Source organism: Nuphar pumila, chromosome 16 (genome assembly GCF_984573655.1).
Source record: "Nuphar pumila chromosome 16, dmNupPumi1.hap1.1, whole genome shotgun sequence".
Classification (NCBI taxonomy): domain Eukaryota; kingdom Viridiplantae; phylum Streptophyta; class Magnoliopsida; order Nymphaeales; family Nymphaeaceae; genus Nuphar; species Nuphar pumila.
The window spans coordinates 60893538-60920478 of record NC_143264.1 but is presented as its reverse complement, the minus strand read 5'-3'; the positions used below and the strand labels follow the sequence as shown (position 1 = coordinate 60920478).

The following is a 26941-nucleotide window of genomic DNA, read 5'->3' as shown; positions in this document are numbered from 1 at the left end:
GAACTTGAGTCGAACCCTCATCTGTTATAAAATTTCACAAACTATACTTGGCTCCATGTATTAATTGGACCTTCGGATTCAGACCTGGGTTTTAATTTTGTGTTCTTATTTATCACCATACCCAGACCCTATAGGGTTTGGTAGGGTCGAGACCGGGTAAACCCGACCCGTTGACACCCCTAGTCACAAGTAGTCGTGTTAGTCACAAGTACTCGTGTTTTCACCAACTTTTCTGAGGTAGTATCAAAGAATGGTTGCACGTTAAAATGAAATTCCTTGGTGACATGACTTTCCAGAAAACATCCCGCTGGCAATCATCAGCGTTTCAGCATATAAGAGCTCTCTACACCTGGCTAGGTAAGTCAAGTTACAGGCTTCAAGTTGAAGGATGTCGTGAGTAATAAAGGAAGCGACGACGAGGTTTTACACTGCCAGGCATGGTGACCATAAGACAGTACTACATAGGCGAAGCCACATATGGGCCTGACCCTGAAATCCCCAGTAAGGGGTTTGGTCCGAATGCTGTAAAAATTCTATTTGAGCCACATGTAGGCCAGACCTTGTTTTTTAATATCTTCCAGTAAAAATTCTATTTGAGGTTATGTTTTATGTCATTTTGTTATTAAAATCCATTTTTTTGTGGTAATGTCATGAGTGTGTTGTTGTTTATGATGGAGCTCATAGCTCCATTCCATAAGTTTCATTTTATTTTAATGTTGGAATTCATAGCTCAATATATTTTTTGTATGAAAAATAATTTTTTTTTTCATTTTCAGGTTTGTTGTTTTTCATTCACCGCTTCTTTTGATTACAAATACACTTGCGTTATTCCCTGAAAATCATGCTTATTAGTTATTCCAGTTAATTAAGACATATGTAATGTATAATTTTAAAGCTTATGGTTGAATTGAATGCTACACTATAAGATTGTTAACAACTTTGTAACCGTCAAAATTAGGGAAGCAGATCAGGTCATGCTGAAAATGACCGTTTTTGCTCATGCTGACATAGTGGCCATCCGATTTGCATTTTAAAAAGCTCAAAAGTCAACAAAACCACGTGGCATTCATCCAAAATGCAAACAGACGGCCACGATGTCCGCATGAGCAAAAACGCTCATTTTCAGCATGACCTGATCTGCTTGGCAAAATTAGGGGCACTGCTTGTGAGATAGCTATTGAGGATGCAAATACTGCTTCCACTGTTGAACATGGTCCATCCCAAACAAGGTGAACATGGAGTTGGTAAATTCAATACTGTTGTTCCCAAACAGGCAAGTAGAAAATGCAAACAGACGGCCACGATGTCCGCATGAGCAAAAACGCTCATTTTCAGCATGACCTGATCTGCTTCGCAAAATTAGGGGCACTGCTTGTGAGATAGCTATTGAGGATGCAAATACTGCTTCCACTGTTGAACATGGTCCATCCCAAACAAGGTGAACATGGAGTTGGTAAATTCAATACTGTTGTTCCCAAACAGGCAAGTAGAAAATGATAAAATCATAATTTCTGGAGCAATTGTGGATTTGATAGATGCATCCTCGGTTGCCGGCTCCCAAATAGAGCCTAAAACGCTTCCGCAACATAAGGCATGGGACTGCATTTTCAAACAAAAACCTGAGGTTTTTATATGGAAAATGCACGTCCCACCTGAGCCCCTCCTAGAGGAGCATCTCTTTCATTCAAAGTGGGAAAACGCCCATTTTTTACAATCCCACATGAAAACTGGCGATGCTTTGACAGATTTAAGTGAAAGAAACAAGCCCTAAGGAATTCATCAACTCTAGACACATGATATCCAAAAAATACCCAACAAACAATAGTAATGATACTTTCTTGACCACACCCAGAATAAACTTAACCAAAGTTAGAACCTGATAGGCTTGGGAACACATGGATCCAATTAAGGTTAGCTAATTGAAACTCAGTCTCCACTAAAAAACACCACATTTAAACCTTGATCAAGCAGGCCATGTACAGGAGTAGGTAAGAGGAGGTTGACAGTTCAAAATAATGATAAATAGGAAAATTAGAACATAATTACATTGAAAACCGGATGAAAAGATACAAAATCATGGTTATTATCTTTTACAATAAATAAGCACTTCACTCGATTCTCTTGATAACGAGACAACATCAACTAGAAACAGCCCTGAAAACTCCAATAAATTAGCCCATTTAACCCATTAAAAGTACAGTCGCATTGGATTCAGAAGTCGGGGGAAGCCCAAGGTATGTTGACCGATCTGGTGCTTAGCAGCATCTTTAGCATGGTTGACCAATTACATGCAACTTGGCACCAATCCAGGTCACTCAAATGTTACTAACCCCGAGAAGCATCCGACCTCAAGGCCATCAGCATAGCACAAGTTATCGAAACGTGGTATGGTACAGTTAAAAGCTAAAATACTGAATTAAAACAAGCTACTGCACATTTATCTAAACTTCTTGATCAATTTTTTCTTCTCCTTTTGAAAGCAATATGTGTGTCAACCTTGAATTGATCAAGCTGGTCTATCCTTTCAATGCATGCTTTCATCCTTCTCAAAATAATAGGAATAGAGGAGATATTTCCAGATATCATGGTTTTGAGAAGGTTTAATTTCTTAGAAGTTTCTTGGTCATCTTCTAAGAGTGAAGCCTCATTAGCTGATCTTTCAAGCCCTGTTGATTTCGCTTCTGCAGATATCAGTAATCACACATTATTAATGTGAACTAAAAATTTGAATAAAGAAATAAATTGCACAGCAATAAACAGCTAAATACAAGCAGTTACCAGACAAAACATTATGCATAAACAGTAGCAGAAATTCAATTAAAAAAAGAAGATAATTTTCATAATGAGGCGGACCCACATAAAGAATGATCAATGCCACAGTAAGTTTTTTCCCTCTTTTTTCTTTTTAAATTTTGAGCAACAAAGAAAATGGTGTAGAAATAGAAAAAAAAGGAAGAATAAAAGATGGATTTGCTTAATGGATGATTAAGCCCAGGCATGAAAAACTTTAATCTTCCTTTTCTTAATTTAAGCAACAAAATGAAATGGTCAAAATATATAATTTTCCGAATAGAATTGCCTTTGATGTTATAAAAATGGGTAGGACTGAAAGTATAAAATCATCAAGCAGAAAGTCAAATCTATCATAGTATCATGCCGGATATTATTGAAAACATGCATATTCCTCATATATTTGATGGGTATATGCCATATGGTCAACAAGGTGTAGTATCCCAATAAACTCCAAAACCTAAATTGTACTCTAGTACTTGAGTCCCTTGTGCTCAGTGACGAATCGCTTGCTTCAAACCAAGGTATAGAACAGGGAGCTACTGTTGAATAGTGTAACATAATGTATCACTAGCTATTTGTGATACCCCACACTTAGTGTATATATCATTATTCTTTGGGAGCATCTATGTAATCTGTCAGTATAGGTTAAGTCAATTATTTTCGTCATTTAGTGAAAAATGAAGGGTTGACCCCTATATGTTGTATTTTTTTCAATTTTTCTTTCTAATGAAGTTTTGGGCTAAAGCCTTTCTTCTAACCCTCTTCTTCTTGAGTGTTCTTGTTCTATTGTTAAAGGTGGATAGTTTCAGCATGATATCAAAGCCATACTGAGAACAAGAAGTTGATGCCAGAGGGTGGTCTAAAGAAGGAAGGAGACTTCATTATGGCTTACACTGAAGTATTAGATTTCGATTTCGTATGTGTGGTTCAGCCTGCACAGGAAAGTAGAGAGAGAGAGAGAGAGGGAGGAGATGCACAATCGGCTGGGGGGCACTCATTTGCTCGACCTCCAAGCCCTAACCTTTATATATAAAACAGGTATACAACGAGGATGCCATTAATGAGATTATATTCAGCATGTGTTTCATTTAACATACCATGCATATGGATCTGGATCCAGATCCATACGCAAGTTATATTTTAACACCCTCCCTCAAGTTGTACGTGATTTTGGAGCATGTACAACTTGCTCTTCAATAGCCAAAATTGATGTCCTGTTAACCCCTTGGTAAACAGGTCTGCCACTTGATCTTCTGTTCGAACATGACGTAGTTCTATCTCCTTCATCTCGACTTTCTGTTGTATGAAATGCTGAACAATCTCAATGTGCTTCGTTCTGCTATGCTGGATAGGATTACATGCAATGTTTATTGCGCTTTGATTGTCACATAGAAGAAAAGATCGAATAATTGTCTCTCCAAGATCACTCAATAAGTGTCTAATCCATGTGGCTTCTGCCGTGCCTGCAGCCATCGATCTGTATTCAGCCTCTGTACTCGATCGTGCCACTGCCTTTTGTTTTTTGCTGCTCCAAGACATTAAATTGTGTCCAATATATACACAATATCCAGAGACAGATCGTCTCTCATCTGGATCCCCTGCCCAATCTGCGTCTGTATAAGTGATGAGTTCATGTCCTCTATGCAGATTATCGTTCTTGCGATAAACAAGTCTGTCTCCTATATTTCCTTTTAAATAGCGTAGAATGCGCTTCACAACTTCCATATGACCCTCCGTTGGAGGGTGCATAAACTGGGATACCTGATTGACATCACAAACTATATCAAGTCTGGTAAAGGTCAAGTACTGTAACATCCCCACAAGACTTCTATACGTTGTAGGGTTGACACAAAGATGACCATCTTCAGAGCTCAACCTTTGATGTAATACACTAGGAGTACTGACTGGTTTGCAATTCGTCATCCGACTCTTTCCAGAAGGTCAAGAGTGTATTTTTGTTGCATGAGTGTCAATGTGTCTTGTTGTCTGTCAACTTCCACACCAAGAAAGTACCTCAACTCCCCTAAATCTTTCATCTTGAAAGTTTTCATTAAAACTGCTTCACGTCTTGCACATGATTATCTGAACTCCCAGTGATCACAATGTCATCAACATATATAAGAAGAAGTATAACAATGTCTGCCTTTTGGTAAATAAAGAGTGAGTGATCCAGAGAGCATCTTCTAAAACCATAACTCTGAATTTGCATAGAGAAACTTTCAAACCAGGAACGGGACGCTTGTTTCAACCCATACAGAGATTTTCTTAGTTTGCACACCCAGGCAGTAGGATCCTTCTCGGCATAACCAGAAGGTTGCTCCATATACACTTCTTCCTTTAAAGTTCCATGCAAAAATGCATTTTTAACATCCATCTGGCTAAGGCTCCAACCTCGATCGACTGTTAGGGATATGATGACACGAATAATACCCATTTTGACTACCGGACTAAAAGTTTCATCGTAGTCTTCACCATATTGTTGTGTGAATCCTCGAGCAACAAGTCATGCCTTATATCTGTCAATGCTTCCTTCAGGCTTATACTTTGTTTTATAAACCCATTTTGAGCCAACTACATTCTTTCCTTCTGGCCGAGGGACTATTTCCCAAGTCTGGCATTCATGAAGAGCTTCAATTTCTTCATTCATAGCTTCAGTCCAATGACGGGATTGAAGAGCTTGATTAAAACAAGTGGGTTCATCCTGTTTTGTGAGCTGAGACATAAACAACTGGAAATCAAGGGAGAAGGTCTCATAACTCACCCATCGTTGAATAGGATGCTTAATGCGTGACGACCTTAGAGCCGGATCATTGGCGATGCTTTCCACATTCCTCGGCTCTGTATTTTTGTCCCGTCTAGTGTATATCTGCCCAGAGAAGCGTTCTACTGGAGGTGGCTCAACTGGAGACTCAACTGGAGATAATTCAACATGCATATGTGAGTCATTCAACTCCCTACTCAAGCCGAAGGAAGGACAATTTGTCTGATATGTTTCTCCTGTATTAGCAAAAAGATATGCGCTCATCCATGGATCATATACTACTAATTCTCGAGATGACAACGCTGCAGAGTCATTGACCTGAAAATTTCGTTCGTCAAAAACAACATTTCTGAAGGTCCTAATATGTTTTGTAGTAGGATCATAGCATCGATAACCTTTGTATTCATCTGCATACCCAACAAATCTGCACTTGACAGCCTTGTCCTGAAACTTATCTCGTAGAGATGAATCAACATGTACATAACATACACAACCAAAAACACGCAGCTCATCGTAAGAGGGATGTTGCCCGAATAAAGTATAATAGGGAGATTTCTGATCCAAAAGTTCCATAGGAAGACGATTTATGATATGAATAGACGTGTGAAAAACTTTTGTCGAGAGACTAACGGGCACATTGCTATCATGTAACATGCTCATCGCGCTCTCTACAATATGCCTGTGTTTCCTCTCCGCAACTTCATTTTGTTGAGAAGTATGAGGTCAAGAAACCTGTCGACTTATTCCTTTATCCCGAAGAAAGGCAATAAACTCGTTCGATGAATACTCTCCTCCACCATCACATTGTAAATGCACAATATCACAAGCAAACTTTGTTTTGACCATCGAATGGAATTCCCGAAATATTTGAAAAACTTCATGCTTGTGTTTTAAGAAATATATCCAAGTATAACGGGAATAAGAATCAATAAAGATAACATAGTAATGACTGTCAGAAAGAGAAGGAATAAGTGCGGGTCCCCAAACATCAGAACAAATAATCTCAAATGGCTTTGAAGCTCTTTTATTTATAATATGAAAAGGAAGAACATGACTTTTGCAGAGTTCGCATGAAGAACATTTATTATTATTACAAAAAAATGAACATAAACTAGACTCTGGAAGGAGACCATCAGATACAAGATTTTCAACGAAACCCTGACTACAATGTCCCAAACGACTATGCCAAATATTTGACTTATTACAATGAGATGAATTAAAAACTTCCAATGAAGGGAAAAACAAAGACTCTGAAGGTGAAGACACTGAAGAATGCTTGGGCGACTTCAACTGGAGAACTGAGACTGAAGACGAAGACACTGAAGGAATTTCCTTGAAGACGTACATGTTTCCTTGTCGCTCCCCCTTAGCGAACATCTTCTTCGTTCGTAGATCCTTAACATAAACAGAAGAGGGAGTAAATTCGACGGAAGAATTCATATCGTCAACAAGTTTAGCTACAAAAACAATGTTCTTTTTAATATTAGGAGCAAGGACATTGGATACGTGAAGTGAGGACTTTGACATAAGGATATGTGCACTGCCAGTATGACTAATGGAGTGATAAGTTCCATCTCCCGTAACTATACTACCTTTTTCAAAATAAGGCAATAAGTGAGATAACTTACCCGCATTACCCGTAACATGTGTGGCGGCACCTGAATCAACATACCATTCGCCTTGTTCATTTTGCTTGATCGTCATCTGTGACAATGTTGATAACAAAAGTTGTTGCACATCTGTGGATGGCCCTTTTGTGTCCACAGTAGTAGCTGATTTATTCTCAATTTTGTTTATTTTTCCTCTATTATGTAGATTAAACCAACAATCAGCTTTCATATGTCCTCTTTTGTTACATAAGAAACAAGTGGGCACTCTCATTTGATTCCCTGTATTAAAAACCCCTGAAATATTAGGTGTAGGCAAGATACCACGTCCTCCCTGCCCAAAACGTTTGCGGCCTCTGCCTCCTTGATGCCCTTCATTCCCTCGTCCAAAACCTACAGAAGTGTCCATGGCCAAAACTGAATGAGGACGAGCTGATTCATTTCCTTCTGCCCTTTGTTTCATAATCATCTCATGCTAGAGAAGTTTCGCTTGAAGGTCGTCAAAAGTGGGCAACTGCGGAAGGCATGATAAAGTCGTGGTAAGCATGTCAAAATCAAGACCCAATCCATTGAGAAGCTGTTGAACTTTATCTTTATCTGCAATAGCACTTCCAATAACCGCCAATTGATCAGTAATACTCTTCAAGCATCCTACGTATTCCATGACTGTCATGGAGCCTTTCTTCAAACTTTGAAATTCATTTTTTAAGTACATAACTCGGGCTTTTGATATCCAAGAATATGTCTGAGACAACTTACTCCACAGATCCGCCGCAGTGCAATCATCTGAAAGAGTAACCAACACTTCTTAAGAGAGTGTTGACGTAATATAAGCAACCAAAGACTGATCCCGCTTCCTCCAAGTTGTATACTCTGGATTATTAATAGAAATGGTAATTGTGTCACCCTTCTCATCCTTAGTTTCCTGCAAAATAAGTCGTGATGGTATAGGAACTAAACCATCCAGATGTTCATCGAGATCCTGACTCCGTACAAAAGGAAGGATTTGCCTCTTCCAAGCCAAAAAATTAGAATGAGTAAGTTTTTCTGTAACGAGCTGACTCAAGAAATTTGCAGAGGGAACGGATGACGATGAGTAATCCATATCAATGGGACAATGAATAAGCAAACAAAACGAATGGAAAGAAACAAACAAGTTTGAGATCACTTAATCAATCAGGAGAACTTCAACAAGACATGTACATGTGCTACCGATATCTGGAAAAAACCCTTTTTTTCTTTTTTTTAGAAACAAACAGGTTTTGGGTGCTACCGATATCAGAATTGTGCTACCGATATATGGAAAGAAACAAACAGGTTTGAAGTATGTGTAGGAAGGTGCTGACATCAGCATTAACCAGTCAACCTTCAGATTTTGGGTGTTTGAGGTATCAAATCAGTAATTCTTGATTTTTAGAGTATCTCAGTTTTGAATTTTTGGGTGATTTTCGAAGTATTTTTTCTGTGTGATGTTCTATTGAGGCAGATTTGGGAAATGTGGTCATATTATATGGTTTTTTGGTTTTTGATGGCTGAAATTGCATCTACTCTGGTTGTTTTTATGTGTGAGATGCATTAGATGCCATTTCTCATTGACATTTGGTGTTTGGGTGAGATTCAAGACACTTTTTGAGGGATTTCTCATAGGCGATAGCTATAGTTATCCCTTTGGCTTTATCGACTTGGAGTGTTTTGTCTCTATCTTGTCATTTTGTCTCTTTAGCTTGACATGATAGGGAGATATCAGTGATTTGCATATGAAATAAGCACTGTTTGGGTGCTTTTGCTATTTGGTGTGTTGGTTCTCATAGTGTGACTACTTGACTTGCATCTCCTTCCATATTTGGACTGCAAAGCTGCACTTGTTTAGTATTTTCTGTATTGCTTGGTGTTTTGGTGATTGTGTGCACCTTTTAAATTGTAGTTTGGGAGTTGTTTGAGGTATGTCGAAAGGATGAGAAATTCAGATTGTCCCATTAAAGTTGGACAGGACAAACAATGTTTATTGGGTTGATTTCATGACAGTAGTAATCGTTGGAAAGGAGCTTGATGGCTATTTGCATGAGACCAAAGACAATCCAAAGCCTACAGATATTAATTATGAGAAACTATTAGAAGAATGGATAGTGAATAATGCACGAGTGAAGGCCTGGATATTAGGTTCAGTAGAGTAGGACAGAGGATAATTATGTAACTCCTCAAATTTTAAGAGGCCAAAGAAGCATGGGCATATCTCAAACAGTCTACAAGCAAAAGAATTGAGCTACGCAATACCAACTCATACAAGAATTGAGGGGTATGCATCAAGGAAACAAGTCAATTGGAAAATTTTATTCTGACATGCAAAGAGTTTGGTATGCACTTGCACTCATGGAAAGCCAGACGGCCCAGACCAAATGCGAGATGTGTGCAACGTGTGAGAAATGCACCACATGACAAACTTGTATGGGGCTTTCTGATCAGCACAAGGAGACAATTATACTTATTGAGTTTCTTATGGCACTTCGATCAGAGTTAGTTTGATGGAGTGAGGAGTGTCATACTGCATCATCTACTTTTGCCCTCAATCACCAATGTCTTAGCTGAATTGATTGCAGAAAATACCAATATGAGGTAGCTTGAAACCTATTCATCCAATGACAGGGTTATGACAGTCTGGTGGTAGAGGTGGTGGAAGAGTTGGAGGATTAAGTGACTTGAGTTCTATGTCACAGGGATTTGGCTAGCAGGGTGCCGCACTCGCGTCAACGGGACGCGGGTGCAGGTGCGGCACCGGGTGCGGCAGCGAGTGCGGTCAACCCGACCCTGGGTGTGGTCAACACACCCAGAATCATTTTGGTCCAATTTTTTGGACTTAAAAAAAAACTTTGCCAAGATTTTTTTTTAATACATGTCACAGGGATTCTCCAACTAGGTGCCGCACCCGCACCCGTACCCGATGCAGTCAACCTGACCCTGGGTGCAGTCAACGCACCCAGGGTCATTTATGTCCAACTTTTGGACTTTATATATATATATATATATATATATATATATTATTTTTGCCACACCCCCGCACTCGGGTTTTTTTGAAGTGCCGCATCCCCGCACCAGCACCCATGTGACATAGCTTGAGTTCTATCCAATGTCGGTATTGTAAAGGCTTTTGTCAAATGAAAAGCTATTATGCAGCTCTTTAAAAAAATATGGAACTTATGTAGTATCTTTTGATGGTGAAGGCACCAAGCCCAAGGATGATCACATTGATATTGGTGTTCAACATGTTGGTTCTTCTGCTGAGAAATCTCCAGAACATTCAGGTGGTGGTTAGCTTCAGTTGTTAGAAAAAGATGCAGCAACAAATCTTTCAGCTCCAGCTCCAGCTCCAGCTCCAGCTCCAGCTCCTTGCTCAGTCAACTATTGCCTTTGAAAATATCTCAAATTTTGCTTTTGGGTGGTTGATAAACTGAAGTGCCTCATGTCATATGACAACTCATGGGTATATTTTGACCAATTGTAAACCATGCAATGGTGTTTTTCACACTACAGATGGTTATTCTATGTTAGTTTTCAAATTATGTTGCATTTCTTCTAAATTGAGCATTTCTCAAGTCTACCATGTATCCTCTTTAGTCATGAATCTTATTTTTGTTGGCTAAATCACGAAGTATAATTGTAATGTCACATTTTCTCATGTTGACTGTGTTGTACAGGATCAATTATTCGAGAAGAAGATTGGGATTGGCCAGAGACGATGAGATTTATGTTACTTGGATTGGTTGGAGATAAGCAAGCATAGAAGTTGTGGAGCCGGCTTGAGTGGCATTGTAGTAGATGAGTTTTATGGCACCAGAGATTAGGGCATATTTCCAGTTCTAGGTTGCAACATTTGGTTACCTCAAGGAGTTCGAGTAGATTAAAGTTAGTAGTGTCTAAGTGTGAAACCTGTAGGTTGGCAAAGGACCATGCCTTGCCATTTGGGGTGAGAGATAGAGAGTTTGAGAGTCCTTTTAAGCAAATGCATGAAATCCTTCACCTATTTTGTCTAAGAGTGGTTCTTCATATTTTGTCACTTTTATAGATGATTGTACAAGGTTTTTTCAGGTTTATTTCATAAAGAATAGAGGTGGACTCTTTGTTATTTTCAAGAATTTTTTTGCAATGATTGAGACTTAGTTTTCTGTTAAAATTAAAGTGATTCGTTATGTAGTTAAAAGCTCTGACTAGTCTGACTAGTCGGTCTAGGTGTAAGTAAAATGCCTAGGCTTTGCAATTATTAGGTGGGTAACTTAAAAGGTAACAATTTTTCTGACTAGGCACTGACTAAGGCGTCTAGTCGGCGACTAAGCTGCCTTCGCCTAGGCACAATGGTAGTTTAGTCATTTATCATTCTTAGATATATTTTGTTATTTTTTTGAATATATATATATATATGTGTGTGTGTGTGTGTGTGTGAAATCATGCTTACTTGTTATATTTATATATGTGTGTGTGTGTGCTACTTTGCTTTTGGATTTTTTTTGTGAAACAATGAAAGCATGCACAATTAATTTTAATTGATTATGTTTTTTATATGTGTGTGTATCACATTCTTTCTGATGATTTTTTCTATAAAAGCCTGAAAGCATGTTTTCTATTATGAATTATGTAATAATTTATTTATATATGCACGTGATATTGTGATTCTGTGAAAGGTTGAAAGCATATTTTGTTGATTATACTGAATATATTATGAATAATTGAATATATATATAATGGTTATGCATGTCAATATATTTTGTGAAATCATGTGTAATTTTGTACTTGTGCAATGAAAACATCTTATTAGTAAAAAAATTTAAAAAAATTTATGTATATTTTGTGTACTTTTTTATATTTTAATTGGGGTACCGACTAGTCTCACCTAGTCCTCAACTAGTCTTTTTAGGGGTCCACTAACTAGACACCACCTAGTGTTTTTTACTGCATAGGTGCTTCGTACTGATTCATGTGGACAATATGTTAGTGGTATTTTTGAAAACTTCTTACAAGAAAAAAAATTGAACACTAGAAAATTTCTCCTTATACTCCTAAGCAAAATGGTGTAGCAGAAAGGAAAAACAGGCACATTTTGGATATTACAAGAGCATTGTTCTTTAGAGGATGTGTATGGCAATATATCAGATCAATCATAAGTCATCAAGGGTACTTAAAGGTATATCTCCATTCTAAAAGCAATATGAAATTATTCCAAACTATGAGATGCTGAAAGTCTTTGGCTATGTCACATGGGTGCGGGTGCAGGTGCAGGTGCGGGTGCAGGGATTCGGCACTTCCAAAAAACCCGGGTGCGGGGGTGCGGCAGGGGCAAAAATGTAAATATATATATAAAGGGGTCGTTGTTTCCCCCCCCCAGGTTTTTCTGCTGACAGCTGTTGACAGCAGCTGTCTGTCAGCAGTTGACAGCTGCTGTCAGCAGCTGACAGCCAGCTGCTGTCAGCAGACTTTTTTAAAAAAAAAAATCGTTGTTTCCCTCTGCTGACAGCTGAATTTTTTTTAAAACAAACTGACAGCAGCTGTCAACCCTGACAGACAGCTGCTGTCAGCAGAATTTTTTTTTAAAAAAAATCACAGCCCATTTCATAGGGCAAATTTTAAAAAAATAAAAATAAAAAAATGACCTAAATGATCTTGGGTGCGGTCAACGCACCCAGGATCGGGTTGACCGCACCCGGTGCCGCACCCGCGTCGAGTCGCGTCGACGTGGGTGCGACACCCTGCTAGCCGAATCCCTGTGACATACGTCTTTGGTTATATTTGCTTTGTATGTTTGGCAAATATAAGGACAAGCACTCACCAAGATATGTGAAGTATTGTTTCTTGGGGTTCTCTCATAGACAGAAAGGGTATAAATGCTATGACCTGATTGAGTGAAGGGTTTGGGTATCAAGGCATGTTATTTTTCATGAGAACACACCTTACTTTGGTAAAGGAGAGCATGAAAGAAAAGAAGTTTTCGACTTTTCTTTCTTGGTTCCATTTCCTAAAGAAAGAGTTGTTGAGAAGAGTGGGGGGATTCAAGGGGAAGAGTTTGTTGACAGAACTAACATATTTGGGCAGACTTATGTTAGAAGGCAAGAAAATGCAATGGAAATACATTTTCTAGATTGAATGGAGTTAGAGGAGATAAGGAACTTAGAGCCCAATTCTGATTCTCTCACAGTTGATCCATAGCACATGAATCTAGAGTCAACCTCACCTCCTCATTTCTTTAGGTCCGTAGAAGCTCCAGAGTATTTGTTCCTCCCACACATCTTATATCCTATGATTCCTTTTCTCCTCAGCATCATACTTATTTAGCTCTAATCTTCTCTTATGTCGAGTCTAACTCTTATGCAAAGGCTTCCTCTAAAGAGTGACAACCTGTTATGGCTGAGGAGTTGAGTGAACTGGAGAGAATGCATGCTTGGGATCTTATAGAACTTCCACCGGGGGAAAATGTTGTTGGGTACAAATGGGTCTATATAATCAAGACTAATGCAGATGGGTCATTGAAATGTATAAGGTGGCCGGACTAGTAGCCAAGGGATATAACCAACAATTCAGGATTGACTTTACTAAAACATTTACTACAATAGCTCACATGACCACCATAAGGACATTATTTTTTGTGGTTGCAATAACGCAAAAAAGTCTTTGGCAGTTGGAAGTGAAGAATATATTCTTGAATAGAAATTTAGAGAAGAAAGTGTATATGAAACTACCACCTGGTTATTCAGATTCTCAAGGCAAGGTGTACAAGTTGAAGCGAACCCTATATGGGCTCAAACAAGCACCTCATGCTTGGTTTTAGAAATTTAGCATTGCCATGAAATCGCTTGGTTTTGAGCAGAGTCATCATGATCAAGTCATCATGATCCTACTTTGTTTGTGGCTTCCTCTACTCAATGAAAATGTATATTGCTACTGTATGTAGATGACATTATTACAGGAGATGATGTACAGAAGATAATAGATACCTATGAGAAGACAACATAAGGCCATGCACAATATTTTCATTTAACGTTTTATGGGGTGGATTTTATAAGTCAAAAGGAGAAACAAACAAAATGAGAGAAATGATATACAAGTGATTATCAGCTCCACATAAATCATCAGCTACTGTAGTTGGAAGAAGCAAGAGTAGCAACAATAAGGAGCCATTGAGTCTGAATTCAAAATAGCCAGCAGGAAGGATGCATTCAAAGCAATAGCATGATGCCCATGGTGTCAGAATCATGCCTACTAGTACATGGCTTTTAAAATCTGTAGATAGAGTGATGTTGCTCCACAAACCTCATGCATGTGTCATTCATATTGAAGTCTTATGTTCGATCGAATCTTGCAACCATTCTCATTGGTCCAACTGACCAAATCAGATCTGAACCATTACCGAGCATCATGATCAAGTTGACCCTTTCAATCAAGGACCATGTGCCAGCACAAAGCACACTGCACCTCAAAGATACTTGCTAGTATGGCCAAACTGATTGAGCAGAGTGAAGATTGTTGTTTGTATATGTGGCAATTTATTAGGCTTGTCATGACTGGTTGAGTTGTGGGTTCATTTTTTTTTTAGTAAAATCAATATACACCAAGTTCATCATGGACAGTAGCAATCACTGCATCTCTTTGGTCATTTTTTGCAGCATATTGGTTCCTACAACTTCTGGATTTTAGCAACAACAATTATCTTCTTAATCTAAACAATGCTTCTGCTTCATTTGTGGCTTTCTTGTTGCTTGTGTCATAAACTCCAACATAATTTGGAGACATCTAGACCTGGGTGATGTGGGTTATGTGTGAGTGCTACTGTAGCTATTGAAACTATCCACCTTTAACCAGAGAACAAGAACACTCAAGAAGACTATAGTTAGAAGAAAGACTTTAGCCCAAAACTTCATTAGAAAGGAAAACTGAAAAAGATACAACACATAGGGGTCGACCCTCCCTTTTCCACTAAATGACAAAAATAGTTGACTATAGTCTATTGACAGATTATATAAATACCCTCAAAGAATAATGATACATACACTAAGTATGGGGTAGTACAAATATCTAGTGATACATTATATTATACTATTCCACACTCCCCCTCAAACTTGAGATAATGCAAGAGGAATCATCCCAAGTTTGGAAAGTAAGGATTGAAAGTATAATGGGGCTAAACTCTTAGTAAAAACATCTACAATTTGCTCTTTTGCGCCAACATACTCTAGAGCTATGACTCCATTTTAGTAGGCTCTTCTGGTGAAGTGACAATTAATCTCAATGTTTTGCTCTCTCGTGAAACTCGGGATTCTTGACAATATGAATAGCACTCGTATTGTCACAATACAGAGGTGTCTTCTAAAAAACTGGCACTCCAAGCTCCTTCAAGAGCAATCTAATCCACATGACCTCAGCAGTAGCCTAAGTCATAGCCTTATATTCAGTCTCTGCAGTAGACAGAGCAACTCTCTGTTTCTTTTTACTCTTTGATGAAATCAAAGAGCTCCCAGTAAACACACAAAAAACAATAGTAGAGAGGTGATCTTTGGTCGATCCTTCAAAGTCTGAATCACAAAAAGCTTTAACATTTGTGGAGGATGAAGAAGAGAAAAACCTCTCAAAATGCACAGTACCCCTCACATATCGGATAATCCTAAGCACAACAGCCAAATGTGCTAATGTAGGTGAACTCATGAACTGACTGACAGCATGCACTGCATAGACAATGTTTGGTCTAATAATGGTCAAATATATCAGACCGCCCACTAGTTGCTTGTATACCACAGGATCCTTAAGCTTCTTACCATCTGAACTTCTCATCTTGTTATTTTTTTCCATAGGAGAAGAAACCTTTTTGGAGTCATCTACCAACCTCGCTTTAGTTACAAGATCTGATGCATATTTGTGCTATGACAAGAAGAGCCCTCTTTTAGAGTAAGCAACCTCAAGGACCAGGAAATTGCAGGAATGCAATAATCAGGACAACTTATACATGACATTAAACAAGTGATTATAACATGATACCAATGGTGGGTAGGCTGAAACTGACAGGCTTGGGTCCTTTTCTTTTAAACGGAACCAAGTAGGTTCTCAAAACCTGAATTTGACAAGTCCATGATCGAGCATAGCCAGGATCAATCAAACCCTTGCTGGTCTGGATATATCTCAATCAAATCCTGGTCTTTACCAAAGTTACTGCTTTTAAGTTGCCCAGAAATTGGTAATACCAATACAGACAGCCAATGATGTGAGAAGAAACTGCTCAAGCATTGTGGCATTAGAAATATTTGAGCAAAGTGCAAGAGAGCATCATGAGAACAACATTTTATGACAGATCCTGTTCTAATAAAGTTTGCATGTAAGTGAAACTTTGCATTCACTGCCCTATAAAGGAGCCAATAACCCCAAAAGCCATAGCTAAAGCATTCTTCATCTTCTAGGTGAAACCAAGATGAACTGGAAACCAGTTACAACTTCGAGAATATCTTGGAAAATAGGAAACTCAAAGGAGATTTGTGAGTCATTCTAAACCATGAAGCAGCACAGAAACACAAGAGCTCTTTAATATATGAGTTCCTAAAATCAATATCCTTTAGCCATCAATCAGGTGTCCTGCTGCACCCGTGAATCACCCAAAACCAATCACACTTAACCCAAGAAAAGAATCCTTAATTATAGAAAGATATTTGGGTTTGCATGCAGAAGAGATGTTTTACATCTCATTCATGATTGTAGCTTCTTCTGATTTAGATCGGGGATGGAATCCTAATATGAAGCCAGTAATCATCAAGATAGACTGATTTTTTTCTAGGCAAGCAATTTATGTTTATTACATAATACAACGAACTGTTGATCATTCTACAACAGACACCAAACATAGATATATGACAACAGTCTGTTGAGATCTTAAGAAATTTTCTAACATTTCTCAAGCAATGTATATGTGGGTCTTAGTTGACATAATTGCAGAAATATTTCCAAGTAACAAACTTAGAGTGCATTTGATTACCTTGGGTTTTAATTAAAAAAATCAAATTTGGTGCAAGATCCATGCCAAATCCATGAATTTTGCAAGCATAGGATTTCAGACAAGGTTGCCAGATTGGAGACAGAAGCGATAAGTGACACATGAAGTAGAAGCAAGAAAGAAGCATTTAAAAAAATTTAGGAATCGAAACAACAAAAAGAATGGGAATCAAACCAAAAGCAAAACAATACTAGAACTAAGATCAAAACAAGAATAAAATGAGAAACCAAATAAGGATTGAATAAGCAAAAACAAAGGTCAAACCAGAAGTGAAAATGGAAACAAATGGGAAACAAAGTTTTTCCCAATTAAAACATATGATTGTGCCATTATTGAGATATGAAATTAAAAACATTATAAGCTTAAAGTTAAAACTTAAAATTAAATAGAATATACAACTATACTACCATATAAACTGAATAGCTATACAATTATAGTATTATACAACGTTAACTTTTGGGTTTTAAATGACGAAAGAACCTTTCGATGTTGTGTTCCATTTCACTTTTCACGAGTGCATTATTAATCCTACAATACTTAGGAATCATATTAATTATTAAGTGAAAACTTAACACGCTTCTGAATTTATCCATGAACCAGTAAAACCAAGTGAGACTTTGACCAAATCAGAGTTCCAAACTGTGACTTAGCCGAGTCATACAGTGATTAACAGGGTATTACTAGGTTTTGTTGGTTCGCTTTTTAGAGAGAGAGAGAGTAATGTACACTACATGTACAAATCTCAAAATCAAATAATACCATCGGCATGAAATGCATGAAAATTTATATTCTGAAGTTCAACAGATGACCGACATAATTCAACAAGCCAATATGAGAAAACCAAACAGGTTAAAGTCATCAAGCAACTACAAAAATGAGACACTACTTAGTGTTGTGGAGAAATAAGTTCAAAACAAGCAATTTATGATGTAGACATCATGGTGAAAATTTATATTGAAGTCGTCCAATGTAGTTGGAAGAAAGAGACAATTGGACCAAAACCCATTTTATCTCATACCAAGACATGAAATACTAGTTTCACATGCAAAAGGAATATAGCAAGATAAAGATCATCCTCCTCGAAAAAAGAAAATTATGAATGAAAAAAATAAAGTTATATAGAAACAGACGCCTGCTTATTTTCAGATATTCACTAAAAAACTTAATACTTCCATTTAGTTTTTTTTTAAGGAACAGAAACACTACCACAAAAACCTAACATGGTACTCCATGTCCTAACCAAGGAATAAAGAAAAGAAAAAAGAAAATCCTGACACACAAACATGAATATGACCCACATAAAATCCATCCACATATTCATATAACTAAAGAAAAAGAACATAACCCAAGAAAAACATTAAAAAGCAAAAAAGAAAAATTGAACATTCAGCCGAGCCACCAACAAACGCAAGCAAAGGACAATATTTTCATCAACGCAAAGAGAAACAACAACGCAAATTCGCAACGGAAACAGAAAAACGAAAAACAATAGTTTCAAAACCCTAAAACCTCCACCCTACCACACGCCCAAAAAGAAATCCATACCATCGAAATCCCCAAAAACACCAACATGTTCAAACCCCCAATCTAGAATTCACCGTAAAAAAACACAAAGACAGTACCCCCAAAAAAACAAACCCTAAAGATAAAAAAAAGAGCCAGCCAAAGGCGAAAGATAAACCTAAGGCAGAATCCACAGCGCCGCCACCTAATCGCGATGGATCCAGGCAGGAGGAGACGAGGAAGGACCCAAGCGCGGCCTTCAGCTCCTTCGGAACTGTGCGCCTGTAGCGGAGGACTCTCTCCGCCATCTCTCTCACCTCTGCCTCCAGCCCTTCGAGATCGCCGTCGTCGTCGTCCGCATCGTCTCCTCCTGAAGGATCCGTGGCTCGACGGGTAGAACAAGTAAAAGAAGACGCTCCCCTCGCCTCCTCCTCTAGCTCCCCCTCTCTCTCCATCCTTCTGGGCCGCTTCAGCTCTTGGTCTGGGAGCGTTTCCTTCCCTCGATTCGTATTTTAAAAATTTTGGGGTTTTTGGAGGGGGAGGGGACTAGTGAGGGGTTTTTGGACATGTAAAACGGGTCGGATCTTGGCTGGTGTTAATCAATCCAGATCCTTTCTTCTTCTTCTTTTCCTCCTAGTGTGAAGTGTGAACCATATGTAATACCCATATCGAATCGGGCTGTTAGTAGCCTGTTATTAGGGATGTAAATAGGCCGGGTCAGACCTGGGTCCACTATGACTGGGAGTAAGATGGATAAAACGTGCACAAAACTAAAAGAGCATTTAAGGCTTGTCACCAACTCCAGATGTCAAAGGAAGCCAATTGTTTTTTAAAAACAAAAACAAAAATGCCCTTGCAGATAGGAGTGCAAGTGGGTTGGATTCGGAGCGGATCTTGTCATATTGGAATCCAAATCCAAAATGCAAACAGTAAATTGAATGGGTAACCATGGGCGCACCATTTTGGGTGAATGTCCTCGGTGACACGAACGGACATGCTTAGACATGTTGACACGAACTGGTTACATTCTCAACCTGCAATGTGTTGAGTAGTAGTGCCTTAAAACTACATGCACATTGGCACAACTCTACTAATTCCAGTGCAATGCCACCAAATATGCGTGATAATATATTGTTGCTTTGGCCACCTTCTTCCAATAATCTAAGATTAATGTTCTGCAGTGCCCGAGCCAACTTAGTTTTCTGAAGGATATCATAACTCAAATTGATGAATGAGATCTGTGCAAACTAGAAATACTAGAGGGTTGCATAAACCAAATAAAGTATGAAGTTTTCTATAATTGTTGATTGCACCATTGAGCTTAGTAAATTGCCTTAGCGTGAGCTTCAAAACGCCAACATCATGCTCACCGCTTTCAACTTTCACATGGTTGCATTTATTTGAGTGCTTCCACCTCCATTCATAATCACAACAGGAATCTTCCACCCAGGAATGATCAACCTCACAATGCAAAGGTACAACCTTTCAGGTGTACCTTGTCTTTCCACTTGCAGTACACCCATTAACTTAGGATCAAAATACACATTGAAATTCTTTACAATAATGGCATAGCTAACAAAAACTCTTGCTAGAGCAATAATCTTCACGGTTGGTAGCAACTTCCCCACCTGAAGTTTTGTCAACATGTGAATGATGACAGAGGCCACTCTTCTCTGCAAGGAACTTGTTGTTGCAAACATTTCTTGCATAAACTTATTGTAAAACCCACGAGTAAAAAAAAAAAACGGACCCGGGTCGGATTCAGATCCGACCCAGACCCGCTGGGTTTGATACCCTCAGCTAAAGGGGGGGTGGCTCGCAGCCGCAAGCCTCCGCACCACTCCCCCCTCTGGTAAAAAGGGAAACCGATTTGGCGCCCCCTCGTGCCTTTAAGAGCACGCAAGGGGAGGGGACGCTCTCACCTCCCTGCGTTCCTCCTCTTTCGCCTTCGCCCTCCCTATGTGCGACTGAGTCGACACCACCGGCCATCCATCGACACCGGCTCCCTCGCAGGTAAGCCTCCACGATCTCTCCCCCTTGTCTTCCTCTCCTTTTTCCTCTAGTTGCCGAAGGGCCAGCAGGAGGCCGCCGGCCCCTGTCGTGCCCTTCCTCCCTCTCACGCCCTCTGTCTTCTTCCTCATCTTCTTCTCTCATGTTTGCCAGAGGGCTGGCAAGAGGCCGGCAGCCCCTGCCATGCCCTCCCTCTCTTTGAGTTGGCTAGAAGGCCGGCAGAGGCTGGTGGCCCCTGCCACACCCTTCCCTCCCTGTCCCCTCTTTGTGTAGGGGAGGGGCCAAGCCCCCTTCTTGCGTTCTCTTTGTGTAGAGGAGGGGTCGAGCCCCCTCTCAGAGCTCCCTATTGGCAGGGGAGGGGCCGAGCCCCCTCCCTGCTCCCTCTTTGTGCAGTGGAGGGGTCGAGCCCCCTCCCTACGGTCCCTGTTGACAGGGGAGGGGTCACCCCTGCCTGTTTGTTCTTAGGCAGGCAGGTAGGGATGAAGCCCTTGCCTTCGACTCTTTCTATCAACCAACGGGGACTCAGCTTGTTTGACAGGAGTAGTCAGTGCATGTCTCCTTGTGTTGGGACATTGCAAGTTCGAACCTCAACTGTGGTAATGCTTTTTGTATTTTAATAAGCACTTTTAATTGTTCACAGTTCACACGACGGATCCTACTCATGCTCCATGGCCTCAGCTCCACATCACCTTCGCTCATAGGCGCAAGTAGTGTCGCAACCTTTAGAGGTAGGGGAAAGTCGAACAAGAACTTTAGATTAATTAAATAAAATAGTTGAACTCTGAGATAAGAACAATTGATATTTTCATGCATGAGTTCATATAGATAAATATAACTTATGATTGTTTGTTCTTTACTTGCCTTTATTTATCTGAAATTACATGTTTTCTTGTAGTCGCCATGCATAGTTTAGTTATGCAGTTAGTTTTCTGCCATTGCTTTCCTTTATTTGTTTCTTGTTGTCGTCATACTATGCATGCTTAGATTTGCTAGTATTAGTTCTAGCTTGTGTTCCATCTATGCATTGCTAGATGCAACTAATTGTACCCCAAATCGATTACTCGGAAGAAATGATTGGATCCACGACGATCCCAAGACTTGTTTGAGATTTCATGTTTCGTAGTGATTGAGTGTGTCAAGTATATTACTGCTTTTAAGTCATACGAAACACTATGTAGGGTTATCCTTCGAGAAACCCATGACCTTTGAACCTTTTTGATAGGTGAGGTATGTTCACTACAATAAGTAGTATGAGAGATCGTTGAGCTCCTCGAGCTGTATAATAAACACTCTATTGAAATAAATAAAAATAATGATGTTCTTCTCTACATATCAAATGCTCAAAGAGCAATGCATGTCAAGTTTGAACTAAATGAATTAAAACATATTAAATGTTACCTTTTCATCATAATCGTACATTTGGATATGTATGACCGTACCTTTGAACATGTATGTCTGATTTATGTTACGATGATTGAATGATGGGGTTGTGGCAACCTCAAAACATGCAAATAACACAATATTGAGATCACATAAATGGTGATGATTCGCCTTCACAGTCAAAATGCTCAAGTTAGTTGAAAGACCAGAGCATCCAAAATGAGTCTTTAGTTAACCAACACCTGATGTACCCATTCGAATCGCTGACCCTCGTTAAAATAAAGGATGTGAAGGTACAAAAACTTCAATGGACAGGTTCATTAATGGCAGTTACGGACAAAAGACTCAGCTTTCTCAGTCACCAGAGTTAGAAGAAAGGGGCTACAAAAGTTAACTTAACACTTCTGCAAAAGTTGGATGCATCCATTGGAATAAATGGCTTTTGAAGAATTCTCTCTCGGTCATCGATTGTCCCCTTAAGAGCAGTCTCAACTAGCTATTCGGGGTATTAAAAATACATGACATAATATACCCTCGAATTAGTCTCAGTTGTTTATACGATTTGTGCCTTGTGCGTACCCACGATGCCAGCTAATATCGAAATATAAATTAACATGTTCTCATTGCTAGTTGAATTGTTCATGCCTGTTGTGGCATTACACTTGTTAGTTAAACTACTTATGTAGTTCTTTACTTGTATTAATTAGCTAACTATGCTAGTTAACTGCATATAATGTTGCTTACGTCTTGTGTTGTCTCTTTCTTTCAGTTTAGATGCTCATTGCATATGTTACTCATATTTAATTTCTCTCAATTACAAATACTACTACTGCTTTCAATGAAATAAACTGCTTATCTTGTGATGTCTTACTTTATTTATTCTACATTGTCTATTTGTACACTTACCAGTTTGTTATGAAACTCACCTATTTCATGGGCAGATGGCAAGTAAGACTTTACGATGGCCGATGGCGTGATGTAACATGGCTCGAGATCACCCTCTTTATGCTGACTTCCTTACTATTTTTTGTGGATAAGGTTGATTTATAAGCTAACATGCTCAGAATTGTCAACTTGTTTTTCTTTGTAAAAAGAAATTGCTTTCGCTGAAGTCTTTAAAATCAAACCCTGAAATTTGAAAAGTTTTCTCTAAATGTTTTCAAAATTTACAAGTTAAAATTTCTGGACGTTACAGTTATTGGTTGCATTCAGTTGTGCTTCAAGTATACATTATTCAATATCTGATGATCTTCGTAGTATTGTTTGCTGATTATGTCTTTGGGAATCAATAGGTGTTGCATTTTGTATCGGTTATTCCTTATATTTATACGCATGTGACCATGGTGGACAAACAACAACCACTCAGCTATCTTTTACTACAAATGGATCAAATGAATGGTAGGGAACACCACTATAAGCCCTATGTCGTGCAGATTTAGACAAGTTTAATTCTCTTGTGGCTCATGAACCTTGTTCAAGAGGCGGGCAGGTTAGTCGTACACCGTCGTACATCCTGTAGGCTGATGTACGACGGTGTACGGCTCCCCGTACACCCCATTGAGCACCACACGGCGCTCAGTGGGGACCCCAAAACACGCACTTTAGCTACAGTGTGTGTTCAGGGGTGCACACGCAACACCCTCTTATTCAAGAGGGTCCCTACTGAGGAGAGACACTTTGTTGAGCAATTGGCATGCACCAACTTGGTTGTGGAACCTTCCACCAAATATGTTGTGTGCATCATCTACCCTTCTATCCCGACAGAGCCGGACCTGTAAAGAGGCCAATGAGGCTTGGGCCCCTGGGCCCAAAAAAATTTTAGGGGCGCATTTTTAAGGCCTGAGCATCCCATTTGTTTAGAAAAGCTTCGGGTAAAGGATCAGACCCGGATCCAGTGTTATTAAAAATGCGCCTCAAGGCGCAAAAAGCGCGCCTCGCCTCAAGGTGAGGGCCTTTGTGCCTTGAGCCGTAGGTATAAAGCGCAATACCCTTGAGACGTGCGCCTCATAGGCCTTTAGGCGCACACCTTGAGGCGAGGCACGCCTGGAACTGAGGCGCACACGCCTTAATTTATTTGGTCAAATGAGGGTCAAAACCCTCATTCGACCAAAAAATTAGGGCTTAAACAAAGTCCTACCGACCCCTTTATGTGTTTTTAGTTTTTTTCTCACCTTCTATCTCCCTCTGCCTCCCATCTCCCTCTCGTTTTCGTGCGCGACAGCAGGACCACCGCCGCCGGCGACCTCCTCGCAACAACAACAGCCCCAAACGCCGGTTAAGGTAGGATCTCTGTATAGTCTTCTTCCTCGTGTTCACACATAATGCATTTGCTGGCCACATGAATGTCTCTTTTTAAGGTTAAACTGGGTTGTCAAGAGAGACCAACCATGAAAACATGCTAGCTCTAGGGGAAGTCTCAGTACTTAATAAGGCATGTTTGGAAACTACTCCACGCCAGATCTTGTCTCCAGTGCATCACACCCACCCCCAGTCTGCCAGCAGGGCTCTGTTCAAGACATCTAACCTGGTGATGCCTAGTCCACCTTTGTCTATTGGGGAGGTGACCAGTGCTTATTCAATTATCTGCCTTTCCTGTCTTCAGTAACACCATACCAAATGAAGGCCTGCATTAATTCAGAATTACAAATTCCAGTGACATGGGTATTGTTGTATTTCTGAGCAATGTATATATAAAGAGATCCCCAGCCACACCCAATATCCAGAATTGTCTGCCCATCTTTTACATCTGCTCTCTCACAATATGTCTCTATCACTGCTCTCACAGCTTCCTCTAATGTGTCAGACTTATTTCTGAAGTAACAGCAGCTGCAAAATACAGTTCATAATATTTCAATTTGTTTAAACTGAGTCACAAAGACCTGGTATAAGAAAGAACCAAGAGTAGCACACTTCAACAAACAGTTCTCGTGCATTCTTATATTTGGCATTCTTGGGTCCCAGCAAACAAAGTGTTCTATGTTGATTACATAGGATTTCATTTTTCAACTTACATTTATTTGATTGATTGCATGTTTTCGGTTTTGATGAATTTTTGTATTAAGGATATTGACAGAAATTTATTTATGTTAAGTTCCATAACAGGATATAGATGTATTAAGCCTAATGACAATTTTGAATTTCTGTATTAAGCACATTGACAGAAAGTGATCTATGTGTTAAGTTCCAGGGCAGTTTTGATTCTTTTTAGAAAAGAATAATTCGTTTGTTTTTTGTCCACAAGGATGCTTACTGATATTCTATGTTGCAGTTCATGTACGATGTTTATCTTTTTTTTAATTTAATGAATGCCCATGTTTTATTTTTTAGATACTTACATAGATCAAGTTGTTGCATTAGTGTTACTTTTACATGTTAATCTCATATTTTTTTTCAGTATTTATTTGAGATTTTTTATTTCTTGTTGGTTGTTGCTTCATCAATAAAGATTTTTTTTTATTTTTTTATAATTTTAGATATTTTTTATGGTTTTTTTAAGTTAAAAAAAAAAAAAACTTTGAGGCTTAAGCTTTATGCCTCGAGGCTTACGCCTTGCCTCAGATTTTGGTGGAGCGTCTCGCTACGCCTCAACGCTTTCCACAACACTGCCCGGATCCTTTACCCGACCTGGATCTGATTAAACATTAAAAACCCATGCGCCCCCTCGTCTTCTTCAATTTTTATTTAATATAATATAAATATTTGGAATATTATATTTGTTTAATGTGAATGCAAATTTTATTGTTATTTTGATTCTTTAAAAAAAAATCGAAGGCGCTGCCCTCGAACTCCTACTATTGATAAGGGGCCCATTTTTTCTCTCTGCCTCAGGCCCCATAAAACACAGGTACGGCTCTGTATCCCTAGCATAGAAATCCAACAAAGGGCACCCTAAAAACTTAGAATTTACATAACCAGTTGTCAAAACAACACATTGTATTATTTTCCTATAGCGCAGATTCTTCAATCCAATGCAATTACTTGAAACAATTCGAGGAATAATATATTTCAGATCCTCAACAGTCTGATGCATCTTTGCAACCACTTCCAAGGTTTTAATTCTTACTCTCTGCTGCATATACCCAATAACTATATTGTTTCCATACATCACATTTCTTTGGAGCATTCCATCGAACATACCGTGGGAAGCTTCAATATAGTTTGGTACGAAACACTTTAAAAGCTTCATTTTCTAGTACACCCAACATACTTTTCTCACAACCTAGATCATATACCTCACTCCAATTTGACTTTTGTGGTATTTGTAGTTTCAAACTCAACACCTTCTTCAGCTTCTTTTGAGCTGCAAGAATGAAGTTCCATTTTATACCAACTCATTCCTTGTCTTCTCATAATCACAGTTATTCACTCCACTTTTACCATAAAAGACACCATTCACATGCATCATACTCAACCCCAATGTAGATGACATATTTTTCTCAATTAACTTTCTGGTTTGCATCACTGCTTCATAAAGAAGTTTTTTTACTGATATCTCGAATAGTGAACTCAATTTCATAGATGTTAGCCCATGAGAGCTATTTCTGTTTGAAGGCCAATCCGGCCTTTGATCAAGCAGTTAACGGACAACTATTTACTCTATAATTTGGATGCAAGGCTCATCAACTTTCATGCCCTCATTATTCGGAGCCAAACGGGGTTTGTTCTTAGCTTGCACATCCATGACCTCCGAAGAGGTTACGACACGATTGTTGCTACAACTCAGTCTTATTGTCAACGTGGGTAGCTTCAAGCGCTATCTGGACTTCCAACTTTTGTTGCAATTCAACTGGTTGCATGATGTCTTCCTGTATTTTTCTGTTGTATTTTTCCTCGAACAAGTGGCGGGCAGTTACTTTCTTGTTGTAGTTATCA

General features: G+C 39.1%; 1 protein-coding gene across 1 annotated transcript; it reads right to left on the bottom strand.

The window, feature by feature from the left end:
- Nucleotides 1–1999: 1999 nt before the first annotated feature.
- On the bottom strand, nucleotides 2000–19168 carry LOC149813316 (uncharacterized). Its single transcript, XM_089992094.1, has 2 exons — nucleotides 18858–19168; nucleotides 2000–2681 (listed from the first exon to the last, which is right to left on the bottom strand). Exons 1-2 carry the CDS (start codon nucleotides 19132–19134, stop codon nucleotides 2455–2457), a joined length of 504 nt encoding a protein of 167 aa, XP_089848220.1. The 5' UTR covers nucleotides 19135–19168; the 3' UTR covers nucleotides 2000–2454.
- Nucleotides 19169–26941: the final 7773 nt, after the last annotated feature.